The following is a 14,401-nucleotide window of genomic DNA, read 5'->3' as shown; positions in this document are numbered from 1 at the left end:
ATATCACGATTTCACGGTCAAATAACTTTTTCAAATTTAATTAAGGTAACAAGTAGTTACCATCAGCAACTTCTTATACCGATCTGGGAAACTTTTATGTTCGGCATTTCAGGCACTATGCCTGCATCATTTATCTTAATGTAAGATTTATAAGCTGGAAGTAAAGCTTCTAACAGTAATAGTTACTTCCTTGTGCAACAGGAAGTGTTCTGTATCTCGAAATTTGCTCTCGTTAATTTAAACGCTGCGTGATGTTTTTACTTTATTACAAGACCAAGTTTAGCAGTTTCTGAGATTCTTGAAAAAATCAGAGATAAGTGCCTTCAAAATACATAATTTATTTTATCATGCGAGTTCTATTCATTAGAAATAATTATTATTGAATTTCAGACAAATGGTTTTTCCTAATTACCAGCTTCTTCAAGTTAGCTTAGCAAGTTTTAGTTGATGCCTTATAAATTAATGATTTCATGGGAATGACCCTGGAATAGTGATACAATTATTCGTTTTACATATAATAGTCAGTATTAAATATAAGTATTCTTTACCTTATTCTGGAAATTTTGTATAAGGTCAAACCAACACAAATAATTAATAAATATGTGGTGAAAAACACATTAATAATAACCTCTAAAAACTACTATTTATTCATTGCCTTTCTCCCCGTCCTTTTCTCGTTCCTCATCCTTTTCATTTTTAACCCCTTCAATCTCCCTCCGATACCTAGCTACATCAATACAGGAAAACTGTTGGTTTCTCCGCAATGGCAAATGGTTATTTGGGGCAATCATGAGCAAATTATTGCCATTTCTATCACATACTGGAAGAGGCTGAGATATTAAAACACTCCTTCTGAGTCGGGCCCTGCTCCTTGCTAAATGGTTTGAGGAGGAGAAAGGGTTGTACCTGTTGCCCATTAAATCTTCGCACTTGATGCTCATGACTTGAATTGAAGTTGAGTTAGTTTGTTGCCAGTCTAGGACGTTGGTTAACAAGCGGATGTATCTAAAAGATATTTTTTTTTTTTAAGTTTAGTTATGCAAGCACAGAACTAGTTTATGATTATCGCTATTTTTAAGTTAAAATTTAAGTGTAGTCAATTTGAGGCCACTTTTAAATATTATATGCTGGGCATAGCAGTACTTGCCTTAAAATGCACAATTCACTATTGCGTTAAGAATTCAGTTCACTTAATATTTTTAAATACAATTATGTATACAGATAACATACTAAAGATAGAAATAATTTTATTTTGAGAATAGGTACACTTGGCCCTAATGGCAATCTGCCCTGCGCTGAACAGAGATTTGCAAAATCGAGGTGAATGTAAAACAATATTATTCACCTCCTAGTTAATAATTCAGTGCACATAATATTTTTAAATATACACTTGCAAGATTCAACAACATGCAAAATAAATACAGAAATTTCATGTTAGGGGCAGCAACAATTACCCTTAATACCATCCTCCGATGAGTCAGCAGAAATTTGTAAAATCAACGTGAATGCAAAACGAATATCGTTCACTATCTCGTCAAGAATTCAATGTGTTTTTATTAAAATTAAATTTCAATTTACAACAAATGACACTGATAAAAAAAGTTGACCTGACCTGTATGTAAATATAGATAAAAAAGGATGAATTTCCCCCAACATAAACGACCTAAAGCAAAGTAAAAGGAAGCTCCTGGCACGCATGATGATTTCAATTTTATGCGCTGCTTCTGTCTGTGAAAAAAATGATAATGATACGTATCTCTATTATATCTATTGCTAAAGTATTTAATTTTCTATTTTTTCGTGTTGGGCAACAAATGGAAACATTATTAACAACTTATTTAGGAAAATAATTTAACTTTTGAGAATGTGTTTTTTTAAATAAGATCATTGAATAAATTACCTTATTGCCATCCTCAAAATCTCATTCTTCGAGAGTTTCTTATCAGGAGGATGGGTCGGGACCAATTTCCTTAATTCCGCGAAAGCCCCGCTGACATTTTGTTGTCTCCATCTTTCTCGGCTGTTCGTAAATACTTTCTTTACAAATCCCCGGCTGTTTAGTTCTTTTGGAGCCTACAATAACGAAAGGGTTTATTATTATAACAGCTGGAAATTAAGTCCATCCACTTAAACCCTTTTATCCTTTGGGTCCCAATAATAGTTTAGAATTAAAACGAGACACTTTCAATTCAATTAAAATTCAAAATTCATCAATTGCGAGATATTATGCAGCGCTATTTGCCCTAACATCATTACTCGTTAATTCAGTTTTTCCTAAATACTATGTAATCAGGGCTAAGTCAAGTCTGGCACGCAAAATTTTTAATCACCGACTTTCTAGCCCTAAGAACAACTGTCGCCCCTCACCCTCCGGCGCCTTCATAAGACCGGTACTGCATGTAATGTCATAATTCGAAAAAAAAACTAAAGAAATTTAAATACAGTTCACAATATTTTCATTGCGTAATTATCAAGAAGAAAAACAATTTAAGTTAAACAGGATAGTTGCTTTAAACCACACTGCTAACATTTACCTGTATGGCGTTATGTGGTGAATATCTATTAAAATCAAATCGTTTTTCATCGTCACTATCAACCAAGGAAAAATCATCTGAAAAGTCATCGTCATCAGACATTGAATCCACCTCTTGTTGGTTCAAGTTTTGGACTTTCCTTGATGATGGAGATAGCGATACGGCGTGGAACTCCGTGTTACTATCTCTATCACCAGATGAGGAGCTCTCGTTGAAGTTTTCGGTCGCTTTTCCATCTGGTATTGTCGTGATAAGAGGCTGAAATAAGTTTTAAATGAATAATGAGAGAAATATGTTTTAATTTAGATGCCGCAATTGTCAAAAACCTCGTAGATTTATCTCTTTAAAAATTTTACAAGCTAAGCCAAAAATAGAGTTGAAGCAAATTTTTTTATAGATTTTGATTGAAAATTAGCCTGTGAGCTTCGTATTTGAACTCCTAAAAAATATGGAAAAAATGTTGTGCATAAATTAAGGGTATAAACACCAAAGATCATTTGGTATCCTACGATAAAACAATTAAATTTTTTTTTAATTGTTTTAAAATTATTTATTAATTTTTTTTGCAAATTTTGAAAATATTTTTTTCAGTATCTAGATTGTGGATTACGTGTATTGAAAAAACTGCAATGTTTATTATTGGGAACATTTACTGCACCTGTACTATTTTTTTCAGTTTTCGTTATTTGAATAAAATTCTAAAAATTCGCAGGAGAACTTTTGATGTTTTCTATGCTCCCTAAGAGTTAGTGCACTATTTTCTTCACTTCTCACAGATGATCCAAATTTTCAGTACGCCACTACTTTTAGAGAAATTTACTTACAAATTTCGAATTTTGAAAGAAAGTTTCTAGACATTTTTGCTCTTTAAAAGTCAGTAGTATAGTGAGCAGCATCTGAATGTATTTTTTTTGTGCAAGAATAAAAAGACATCTAATCACTTTCATATCATTCCAAAAAGAATATCTCACCATTTTAAGCTCCTGCAACTTCAGTCCCACCGATTAAGTTTCTTCTATCATCTCAGACTCAAGCAACCATATTTTTACACAAACACCTCAACATCCTCAAACCGAACCCAAATCATCAACACCTCAACGACACAATTTAAAACCAAACAAAACACTTAAATCAACATGTCGACGCAAACACTGAAACTCTCGCAACGGAAATGACCATCGGAATAACAATTTGTGATATCAGCATCACACATCCTTGCTGGGACCTTATCAGCAAAATCCAGGCACCCCAACTCGTCCAATGGGGAGCTGAGATTCGCAGGGATGGGGTGGATCGGGATTAAATTGGGACCGCCCTTTCTGCTACCTTTCGCAGGATGCGGGAGGGCCGAATATATTTGTATTTGGGTAATTGATTTTGGATTGTCGCTTTTTGAGGTTTGGAAGTGGAATTGGAGCTAGATTTAAAGGGGAGTTTTGAGTTGTGATTTTATGCATTACCAAAATCGATTAAACTAAAATTGGTTTATTAAGGAGAGTACCCTTTCACAACATATGTCTTTTTAACTTCCTCGTTGAATTATACGGCTAAATTCTGATATGGATCAGGTTCTCCTTTATCAAAATTGAGGGCCATATTCTACTAAGGACTAACAGATAATACGTTTCCTTCTATTTTCGTTATCAATTTTGCCGTCTTCCTTTTTAATACCCTAAACTTCAATAATAACCATAATACAGCGATATAGAATTATGCTGAAATATTTTTCCTATCTTATTCTGCAATGTTCACTTACCGTTCAATATCAAAAGTCAGTGGCGTCTCCAAAAGGGAAAGCTGAACAAGCTCAATCCCTAAATTTTGGGACGAAAGACAATTTTCATTCTTCCTCAAGCTTTACATTTATTTAGATTTTAGCTCAAAAACTTTTGATCAAAAAACCAAAACACTTTTACCTTTATCTCGAATAACCGACGTCCTTACCGCAATAAGTACATTTTTCCTCAAATCATAATCCCTAACACCCCATTCCCAGCACGTACTTTTAATAAAAGACCGAAGTATGTTTTTTTGGCCATACGTCCTTGCACGTGCCAAATGACCCAATAAAAAACTTTCTGGTCCTACGATAAAATCATAACTTTTCCCTACAAAGAGGGCCTAATGCAACAACATTACAGAATGACCTAAATTACCCATAAACTCATAATATGGTTTGCGGCAAATGAGTAGGTATAAGTGAGCCCCATAGGGGCAACTAAATGAACAAAAAAATGGGCAATTCCTCTTTTGTTCTGTTAATTAAAAATCATTTTTTTAGAATGTTCGAAGTTTCAACGAGTTTCAACTTCTATTTATTTAAATAACTCTTTACAGAGTTTATACCATCTCTGGATGCATCCGATGCTCATAAAAATAAGAGTCAGATTGATCTGAAATTTTCACAATTGATTTTCTCCATTTGCATACTAATTTAAATCAAAAATGGTTGTTCTAGAACTTTTAATCAACGAGGTTAAAATGTTCAAGTCTGGTTGGTGCTTCAATTATGGTCGAAGAATTATTAGATTTAACTAAAGGTTTTCATAGCTGAAGTATGAAAGTATGAAAATAGTATGAAAGTAAATTCTAGCGACAAATGTTTTTGTAAAATATTATACATTAAAACTTTTAACAGCTTATATGGGTATTCAATATGGGATAACATGATCTCTTGATATTTTTCCACTTTTGTTGATGTTCTTGTTTCTGTTAATTTAAAAACCAATAAATTGAAAATTAAAAACAAACGTGATAAAAACACTGAAGAAACTCTTAAGATATTTTGAACTACCTTCTAAAAAGTGTTAAAGAGAAATGATATAGAGAGGCTTTAAAATTTAATCAATGTTAAATACATTCATGGGAATCTTTGGGACTTATCACGATTAGGGCTGGTATCGGCCTCAAACAGCTATTGATATTGTTATTGGATTCCCTTTAAAGGCGAATCCAGAACAACGAGAACCGACACATAGAGACTCACCATAAAATTTTTCGTATCGTTGCATTGATACTTTTCTCTACATGTGGATCACCGATTTCGGAATCAGTCCAAGTCCCAAATCATGAGTTCTTAGATAAGTGAAAAATACTACACATTTTTCAGTTTCTTTTAGCATTTTTCTAGCCGACAAAATGTTATAAAACTAAAGATTTTTAGAAACATAAATTTGGGGAACGGGGTCAAATGAAGAAAGGTGTTTCGAAATTCAGTCATTCATAAGTATAATATCTCAAAAAACTTTCTTCTTTCAGTCTTATTTGAGAGTGTTCAACGACACAGTCCTCAAGTATTTTTTCGTTGGCCTTTATCTGCGGTGACACCCCTCGACTCATCCCCTAATGTCATGTGCTCCACCCCGTTTTAGGCAGAAGCATATTGACGTGTCAAAATAGCTTTTGTTATCACATTAGGCTCAAGTGTGCTTCAAAATTAGGTAAACACTGCCCTATGAAAGCTTCTCAGTTAGTTTACTGTTGACTTTCTATGGGAAAATGGACCACCAAACTATTGACTGATGTTGTTACAATGTAAGAACCACGTTTGTGACATTGTTATATGTACATATGTTCGTTTTTTGTTACCTTGAGGTTTATAAATGGCCTAAGCCAAGTATCAGCCTTATGGTAGGCGAAGTTAGACGATAGCCCTGTCTAGATAGTAAGGTTTTCGAGTAGTGTGAGGAATTTGTGAGGATGCCGAAAAACGTCCATGAACCAATATACTAAAATTCAATTTTTTCATATAGGACGCACTGTATATTATTCTATTTTTTGTTACCAAATGAGCCGTACCACATGCAGCCGTTTTAACACTATCTAAATGAGCTAAGGCATAATCTTTTAAATGACCAAAAGCTGTTCAATATACCAAAAATGTGGAATTTAATACATTTTTATTAATACTGATTACCAACCTTTTTTATAAGGCCATTGTGTTCCCTTAATAAGAAATAAAATGCCCCATAACCCTAACGCCAAGGGGTGTCGCACTGGGGGTCGAAAGCGTCACCTCGACCCTCGGTGATTTTTTAATCGGCGATTCCGATCTTTTTTGGTCCTTGAGCCCTAATTAATTTGGATGAGGGTATTAAAAACGCGTGCCACGGCAAATTAGAATCGGGATTAACTTTATGACTGTCTCCTGTTCCCACGAAGATGATAAACTCGGGAAGTTTTATTTGAGCCACAACGAAATCAGCTTAATACAGACTTTATTCAAGAAAATGCGAATAAAATAATAATAATAGGAACAGCTATCACACACACTGCATACAACGCAGTCCGCGGTTCACACTCAGATTCCACTATGAACTCCTCGTTCCATAAGGTGTCGTTGCCCCTTACAGGCAACTCTAATACTAATTTTTCCGAAGAAAAGAATTTCAAATCTACCTCACACACATCTGTTTTATTCACACAGACTGCCACGGGATTCGACAGATCATACACAGCCTTGTTCAAATGAAACTGAACTCTTATGTAGTTCGGTTGGACCTCGTTCTCGCTATTGAAAACGAAGAAGTAGTATCCATTCACGGGTACTCTGAAAAAAAAAATGAGAAGCTTTAATTTAGGCAGATATATCCACTAAGAATAAGTCTAAACCAACGATCTGGAAAAACTGGATATTATTAGTATCCCGCATCATCATTTTGGCTTCAGAGGTGCACTGGCCCAATGGATGCATATTATAAGACATCATGGCCCCTTCTTCCTTACGTCATGTTCACTTACACTTCAACACATTTTTTTGAATAATAATTCGGATTTATCTTGCAATTTTGGAATTTGAGGAAAATGCCGGGATGCTGATACTCAAGCGTCAATTGTTCTAAATTTCGTTTGAACTGTGACATCGCGTGACACCTTGAACACCTTCTTTTACTCAGTACTTGCCCGTTTTCACTATAAAATTACCTATAGGTAATAGAATTAGCCAAATATGCCTCCTCAGCTTCCTGCTCGGTCAAGTCTTTTTTGCAGTTATGATGAGGTGTCAGGGGTAGGTTCAATATCAAACCTTCGCAGTTCAGAAGGGCCTCTTCAGAGCTGGAGAATGAGGACCAGAATTCACTGTTACTCATGTCGTGGTTAGTTGTTTCATTTATTTGGGCTCTGTGGTCAGCGATACCGTCGGGTTTCTGGACAAATCCCTGAAAGAGAAATTCCAGGCTGAAAGATCTCAAAGCTTACAGAGACACCATTAAGTAGAACAACTAATTTCACCATGATATTTCATACTCATAAGCCACTATCTGTCAAATTGACAAAAAAATATAACACTCACCTCTTCCTGAGCATGATCGTTGTCCTCATCGTCCTTATTAAAATCCAAATACGCTTTCATATCCACCTCCCTCTTCCTCCTGCGATTGTCAATATCCCTATGAAAATGCACAGCCGGCTTTTTGTACTGGCGCCCCTGAGTTTCGAAATGCTGATGATCGTGCCTTTTCTGAATAGTACTGTCAGCCTCCTCCCCAGTGCTCATCCGTGCATCGTCAATCGGAGAAGAATTCGAGAACTTTCTAGTAAGTTCTGCAAGGTATTGAGGAGCTTTCTCACCTAAGCTTTGGAGTTTGTTGTAAAGCTGGGAGAGTACTTCTTGAGAAGATTGAGGTACTTCTTCACCTATGTTTTACTGACTGTTATATTTTGAAAAGGCTCTAGAAGCTCTTACCTGGAGAATAAATATGGAAATTGTTTGCCTCATTTTGGGCAATAGTGGAGTTCCTCTTGAAGTGAGGATGGTCTTTATTTTCCTTTTTTTTATTCTTTTTCATTTTTAACGCTTCTAGAATGGTTTTCAGCATCTTGGGGTCGTTCAGATCAGTAGTGTCAACGTTGTCCTTTAAAGTGTGGTTGTCCTTCTTAACGTGATTGGGACTGAAAGAACCAAGTGATCAAACACCATTTATCATCAGTTTAAAAGAACCCACCTATGGAATTCCACATCTGAGCGATGCCTCTTCATCAGCTCAGGGTCGTTGGCAACTGATTCATTCGAACTGGGCACTTGCATTTGCTGATCATTAGGGACGTATTTCCCCTCTTTGATTGCCTCCATCAACTCATCGAGTTCTTCAGAAGAATCGTCGCCGATATAGGCACACTGGTGCAGATGTCTATGCCCCCTGATAATGATTAGCGACGCGCCTGGCCATCTTAAATTTTTTCGTGTGTTAAATTGAGTTTGGGATTGAGAGGGCTTAATTGATACCTGACGCAAGTTTTTACAGTGACCGAAGAGCCCTTCAACAGGTAAAATCCCCAGTATTCTTTAATATCATCTTCTAATATCAAGTGTCTCACCATGGAGAGGCTATGGACATTTGTAGAGAGTTGGGGGGGCTGCGTAAGCAAAAAGGCATTGAAGGTGGTGTTTGTTTTTATTCTTTGCTTCTGGAAGAATTAACAGATTTTTAGTGCTTTGCTAATAATCACCTTCTGGGGGTACATTCAATTTGCATGTTGTTCGTGTAATTTTGTGCAGACTGTATTAAGTGCTAAGGAAATATTCCCACACACACGTCGAGACCGCTATTGGCTCATTTTATTAATCGAGGCTTACGTAATATTATCGCTCAAAAAAAAGTAATTTGTGGTGTTGAAACGATTCTCACAGGTCTGTTTAATCCCAGATTTGTGAGAAAATAATAATGACTTTTAGAAATTTAATGCGAAACGCGCAGTATGCTTGATATTCGTCATATTAACACATCATGAAATTCGACCTGTCTCTTTGGATATTTGTCCTCACAGAAAGTTAATAATGAGTTCAGTCAATACTGCGAAAATTCGGTCTGTAAATATTTTTCTGGTAGTGAAATGCAAAAATGCTCTCGTTATTAAAGCAGCAGTTCGATATGGAAAAATTCAGATATTTCGTAATCGTAATAAATAGGAGAAAGCAATCAAATAACAAGCTTTACTTTTATCGCGCCAGCTACAATTATTATCGAATTTAACAATGAGAAAGACGTCACTTAAAGTCGAAAGCAAATGTTGGGGTTTTGTCAATATTGGAAGCTAAAGTCCATGTTTTTGTGAGAAGAAAACTTCTTTAATTCTATAAATTGCGCATATATGTTAAGAAGCGCCGATAAGAATTATTTCACTTTAGTGCGGGGGCGGGCTGTTTTGCTCCTCTGAGTGCCCGCTCATTTTCGATCAACCGAAAAATTGCATCTAAAAAATTCTGCATTTTCCAGAAAATTTCCAAAAAATGGAAAGCAGTTACTTCTCATGAACAGTCAGGCAGAGCTGACAGCAACTAGAAGGATCAAGAAGAGGTAATCCCGGCCGAAGGTGTCCAAGAATCCAGGACCTCAACCGGCATCAATGTAGGAACCACATTACTTCATTACACCAATACCTACGCCTCAAAAATATGTACATTTTACGAAAAATTTCCAAAAGGGCGGGAACTACACATTTTTAACCGCCTTTGAAATATATAGCTGAGCTCTATTGAGAACCTGAAAAGCAATTGCATTAAAAATTCTTTTCAAATGGCTTTTAATGCGAATCACATTTTCCAAAAATATCACCAAACATACTTAATTTCACGTCATTCAACGCATTCCAGGTGATTCAATTTCTTGAATTGCCCAGATTCAAGAGGTTTGTCTTTAATAGATTTCGTATTCCAATCAACAATCAAATCAAATTGTGAAGTGTATTGTCGATTACTTATCTGCAGTAAACATTAATTTTCTCATCGTGTGTTCGATTTAATTGGATCACATGATGAAGAACTATCGACCTCATCCCCGAAAGGCCTTTAAATGTTATTGTGTATAACATACAACTGATAACGAAACGAAAACAAAATATCAAATTTGACTCTAATCATCCCTTACTGCCATTATCGTTATCACACAATTCTGCTATTAATTCCGCATAAACATTACAACATTATATAGCGAATATGTAAATACTCAAATGTGTTGGATTATGCCCAATACCAACATTATGGGAGAAAGTTGGACTTCAGCCCCAGGGCAGCTGACCAGGAAGGGCGGTGGAATTTCCTGGTCGACGGCTTTTCTACAGGATGCCAGACTTGCTAAGGGCCTGCTTATGCCTATGAACTGATTAGCGGTATACGGAAATTTAGAGAAAAGCTTGTAAAATTTTAGATATTAAAATTTTTATTTGCTTTAAGTCGTTTGACACATTAAATTTATTGTTGGTGTCATTGGGATGCACAATTCAGATTCACAATACCAAATCTAGATAATATCCAAAATCAACTGATTTATTGCTGTACGTTGGAGGTCTGGAAAATCTATCGCATTCTAATCTCGAATATTTTTCTTTATTTAATCGCTTTATTCATTGACGTTCTCTGATAACTTAACGATTTCTAAAAAGTTCTTGCTGCCCAATCTCAATGAAAATTACTCTAATTCCCGCTTTCCTAAAGCATTACCGAACTTGGAACATCAAGAGATATAATACTCGCGTTTCGTTTCCCAAAAGTTTAAGCCGAATATGAGAGCTCTGATGGGCGTCTCGTCGCATGGCAGAGCAGGAACGGTAGAGTAAAAGTCTACACTGCCTTTGGACAGCTCCCTAAACAAGTCTGTCATCCTGGACGAAGCTTTTAATCACGGTACCCTAAAAAAAACCGCCGACCAGGGAAGTCCGTCGCCCTTCCTGGTCTGCCGCTCTGGGCCGTCGCTCCCTGATAAGGCTGGTATTGCTTTTGGATTGAGAACAACCTTGAGCTTAATGAGTTTATTGATACTGGCGATTCATATTCAACAAAAAAAACTTGTTGTCACGACTTATAAACAATAGTAGTTTTAAACTCTGACTAGGCTGAGGAAAGTGGGTCACCAGGCATGATTATGTATTCAGAACCCAGCTGGTAGTACTGCTGGACCGGCGCAGAATCAGTATCCACATGGAAAAACGGGACATTAAAACGGGCGACAGGGTTAAATATTTCGGAATGTAGCTGAACAGGAATATGCGGCTGTCTGCGGGAACTTATGCATGACAGCCACATGTTCCTATCAAGCCACGCCCCAAAATATTACATATGCGTATGTTTCTATCCAGACATTTCTATGTGGAGTGAAAAAATACGATTTTTCCTAGAAACAACAACGTGGTTTTCAATACCTGCAATATTTTCCTGCGCAGGCACAAATCATCAATTTTAGATATTGTTCAGTCTAGCGCGTTTCAGTTGACTCAACAATAATAAAATGAATTAAAGCAGAAAATACCAGTTTAGAATTTTTTAAGGCATAATAAGAATATTACAACTACGTAAATTTGTTTGTTACTCAAATAACGATAATCTCCACCATTCCAACTCACAATCAATTGTGATATCTGTGTGGGAAAGACATTGTTTAGGTTTCAATTCCTGAGAAAATGAAAACTTTTGAAAGCAAAGCTTAATTTGATCGTTGCAAGATTAATGCTTGCATGTAGTACCGGCCTTATGGGGAGCGGGATTGGCTGACGGAGTTTCCTAGTTGACGATTTTTCTTAGGAGTAGTGATAAAAAAAGCCGCCCCTGCTTGCATGATTATAAAACATCAAAATATTGGAGTTAAAACTGCGGCTAAAAATCACGCTTATTCTCACCTGACACCATGTGGTAGACACCCTGTTATCTATCATTCTCATATCGGACATCGCCAAAGGATACAGCTGTGTTCCATAAACATTGTATCTGAGATATAAAGGAACCCCCAGGACGAGGGTGGGTACGATCACTCCTAGAAAACATAATTGCACCACCCTCAAGGGTCCCTTAAGGCTCCGCGATGTTCTTCTTTCGTATGGACCGAAAGATTGTAGTGGTACTTCTGAAAATAATATTTTATATGCAAAATTTATTGATTTAATTGGTTCATGCAATGCTATAGATTGCTGCAATCAGTGCCGATGGGTACCGTTTTTTTTTAATTCTCATGATAACTGTAATATAATTGATATGGATTAAAACGTAATTGGGGTTCTATAGGGTTTTCTCATTATCTGCCAAATTTGGAACACTATTGTGGGTACCCTCGTGGAAATTACAGAGCCGGCCTTAGCAAGTTTAGCGTCCTGAGCAAAATTTTTTACTGCCGCCCCCTGCTCCCAAGACAAGCCGCCGAACCGGAAAGTCCGCCGCCGTGGGTCGTCACCGAACCTCGCCCGCCCCTAAAATCGATACTGCATCGTAAAAATCTACACGACGAAATTTTTAAAGATTAGGCCCTTTTTACCAATCAGTTTATATGAAGTAGCAAGAACAACTGTCCTTCCGAATGGAAATCACAAGCTCAAACTTCCCAAAATTTGTCAATATCTCCTGAATCATTTGCCCTGTTTTATTTTCTATCAAACAGCTCTTTCCTAGTCAATTAATAACAGTAATCGGTTCTGTAATGCAAAGCAGGAACTAAACTGAAGATGAATGTTCGTGAGAGATATGGTAGTACTGCCGATGCCACTCAATAAGAATTTTATTAAAGATTTCTAACTATTCCGCAATTGGGCAGTGCCCTTTAAGGCGCAATTGATAACCTACATATCTAGATTCCTACGGCATCATCGTCTCCAAGTAATAGCAGCTCTATAGAGATTGGGCGACAGCCCAGAGAAGCAGCTAGGAAGAGTGGCGAATTTTCTTGCTCAATAGGTTTTCCTGGAGTTAGGGAAGCAGTGATTAAAGATTTTACTCAGGGCGTCAGACTTGCTAAGACCGACCAAGATCCTGCTTACAAGTCATGTGATACATAAAGGAGAAAATTGAGAGACTTTATTCCAGTCAAGGACCATCCAATTCCAAGAAATCTTTACCAGACTGATATATTCAGGTGCATTTCTAGCTGTTTGTGATAGTCTGGAATTGGTTTGTTTCTCTGTTGGAGCACACCTACTCTAATAAGAGCTTGAATAAAATCCTTCCCAAACTAGTACCAACCTTCAACTCGAAGTTTCCTATCACTCATAATATCCAGTGGCTGATTTGGTCTCAACAAGGATACATCCACGAAACTTGTAAATACGTTTACCGTGTTTGAAAAGATCGAGAGACTGAGGTCTCCGCAAGTAGACGAACCGTATATCTTTGGAAAATGAGGATTCTTATCTATCATGCAGGGTTCTATGTAGTATTATCTGCTTTATTTTTGTTTAGGAAGCGATATCGTAACGTTTATTTAAGTAGGTATTTCTTTAAATGTCGTTCAGTCACCAGGAGGAAGAGGAGTTTTGTCTTGGTTGCGAGCGAGAACTGCCTTTTGAGGAAATTTTTGAAAACATGTGAAATCTTTAGGAAAAGCGAATAATGAAGATATTCCTGACCCCAGATAATTTTTTGCGAGCTATGTTTTTTCTATCGATCACTACAGAAAGCTTGCACCAAACTGATCGTCTTGATCTCTGAGAGTCCAGATGAAAATGGAATCATAATATGAATAATGGTGTCAGTCCCGAATTGACAATGATAATGTTTACTACTAATTGATAGCAAATAGAATTTATTTGGCGATGATAAAGCATAGTGCTTTATTTGCGTACGTAATTATTATCAGAGATCATTCAAAATTCAGTTGATGCAAACTCAAAAGCCAGATATCTGTTCAGTTTATTTTTTTATTAGATGCAAATACAATAAAATACAGACAGTGCGGGCTGAGTGCCATCAGACTAAGCTTTTCTGGCCATCCCGCTATTTTATTGTTCATATATTAATTTATAATGTTTTAAAGTTTATAACTTTGTTTAGATTGCTCTTTGCATAGAACTGCGCCTGATATACCAGAGTACACCTAATTCCTTTGATAAATAATGAGATTTGTTCTAGAATGAAATGAGCGATGCGCACACTTATACGTCGCGAACAT

General features: G+C 36.5%; 2 protein-coding genes across 3 annotated transcripts; both read right to left on the bottom strand.

The window, feature by feature from the left end:
• Positions 1–318: 318 nt before the first annotated feature.
• HLH3B (Helix loop helix protein 3B) lies at positions 319–5,621 on the bottom strand. Its single transcript, XM_066286939.1, has 4 exons — positions 3,506–5,621; positions 2,535–2,792; positions 1,901–2,073; positions 319–1,005 (listed from the first exon to the last, which is right to left on the bottom strand). Exons 1-4 carry the CDS (start codon positions 3,506–3,508, stop codon positions 645–647), a joined length of 795 nt encoding a protein of 264 aa, XP_066143036.1. The 5' UTR covers positions 3,509–5,621; the 3' UTR covers positions 319–644.
• A 1,113-nt stretch (positions 5,622–6,734) lies between these two features.
• Positions 6,735–13,919, bottom strand: LOC136341693 (uncharacterized). Of its 2 annotated transcripts, none has more exons than XM_066286931.1 (8): positions 13,477–13,919; positions 12,147–12,370; positions 8,761–8,942; positions 8,480–8,704; positions 8,221–8,426; positions 7,828–8,171; positions 7,458–7,693; positions 6,735–7,083 (listed from the first exon to the last, which is right to left on the bottom strand). In XM_066286931.1, exons 1-8 carry the CDS (start codon positions 13,649–13,651, stop codon positions 6,756–6,758), a joined length of 1,920 nt encoding a protein of 639 aa, XP_066143028.1. In that variant the 5' UTR covers positions 13,652–13,919; the 3' UTR covers positions 6,735–6,755. The 2 variants fall into 2 exon arrangements, with proteins under 2 accessions (XP_066143028.1, XP_066143029.1); XM_066286932.1 differs by having other exon boundaries at positions 6,941–7,406.
• Positions 13,920–14,401: the final 482 nt, after the last annotated feature.

This window comes from Euwallacea fornicatus, chromosome 10 (genome assembly GCF_040115645.1).
Source record: "Euwallacea fornicatus isolate EFF26 chromosome 10, ASM4011564v1, whole genome shotgun sequence".
In the NCBI taxonomy this organism is placed as follows: domain Eukaryota; kingdom Metazoa; phylum Arthropoda; class Insecta; order Coleoptera; family Curculionidae; genus Euwallacea; species Euwallacea fornicatus.
Note: the sequence above shows the minus strand (reverse complement) of the source record. Positions and strands in the feature narration are given on the sequence as shown.

Coding starts and splice junctions, on each gene's coding strand:
- HLH3B (XM_066286939.1), bottom strand. Junction 2,074..2,534: donor CACCACATAACGCCATACAG/GTAAATGTTAGC, acceptor TCGTTATTGTAG/GCTCCAAAAGAACTAAACAG. Junction 1,006..1,900: donor ATTTTGAGGATGGCAATAAG/GTAATTTATTCA, acceptor AATATCTTTTAG/ATACATCCGCTTGTTAACCA.
- LOC136341693 (XM_066286931.1), bottom strand. CDS start 13,651: ATGATAGATAAGAATCCTCATTTTCCAAAGATATACGGTTCGTCTACT. Junction 12,371..13,476: donor TAGGAAACTTCGAGTTGAAG/GTTGGTACTAGT, acceptor TATTATTTTCAG/AAGTACCACTACAATCTTTC. Junction 8,705..8,760: donor ACTGTAAAAACTTGCGTCAG/GTATCAATTAAG, acceptor AAAAAATTTAAG/ATGGCCAGGCGCGTCGCTAA.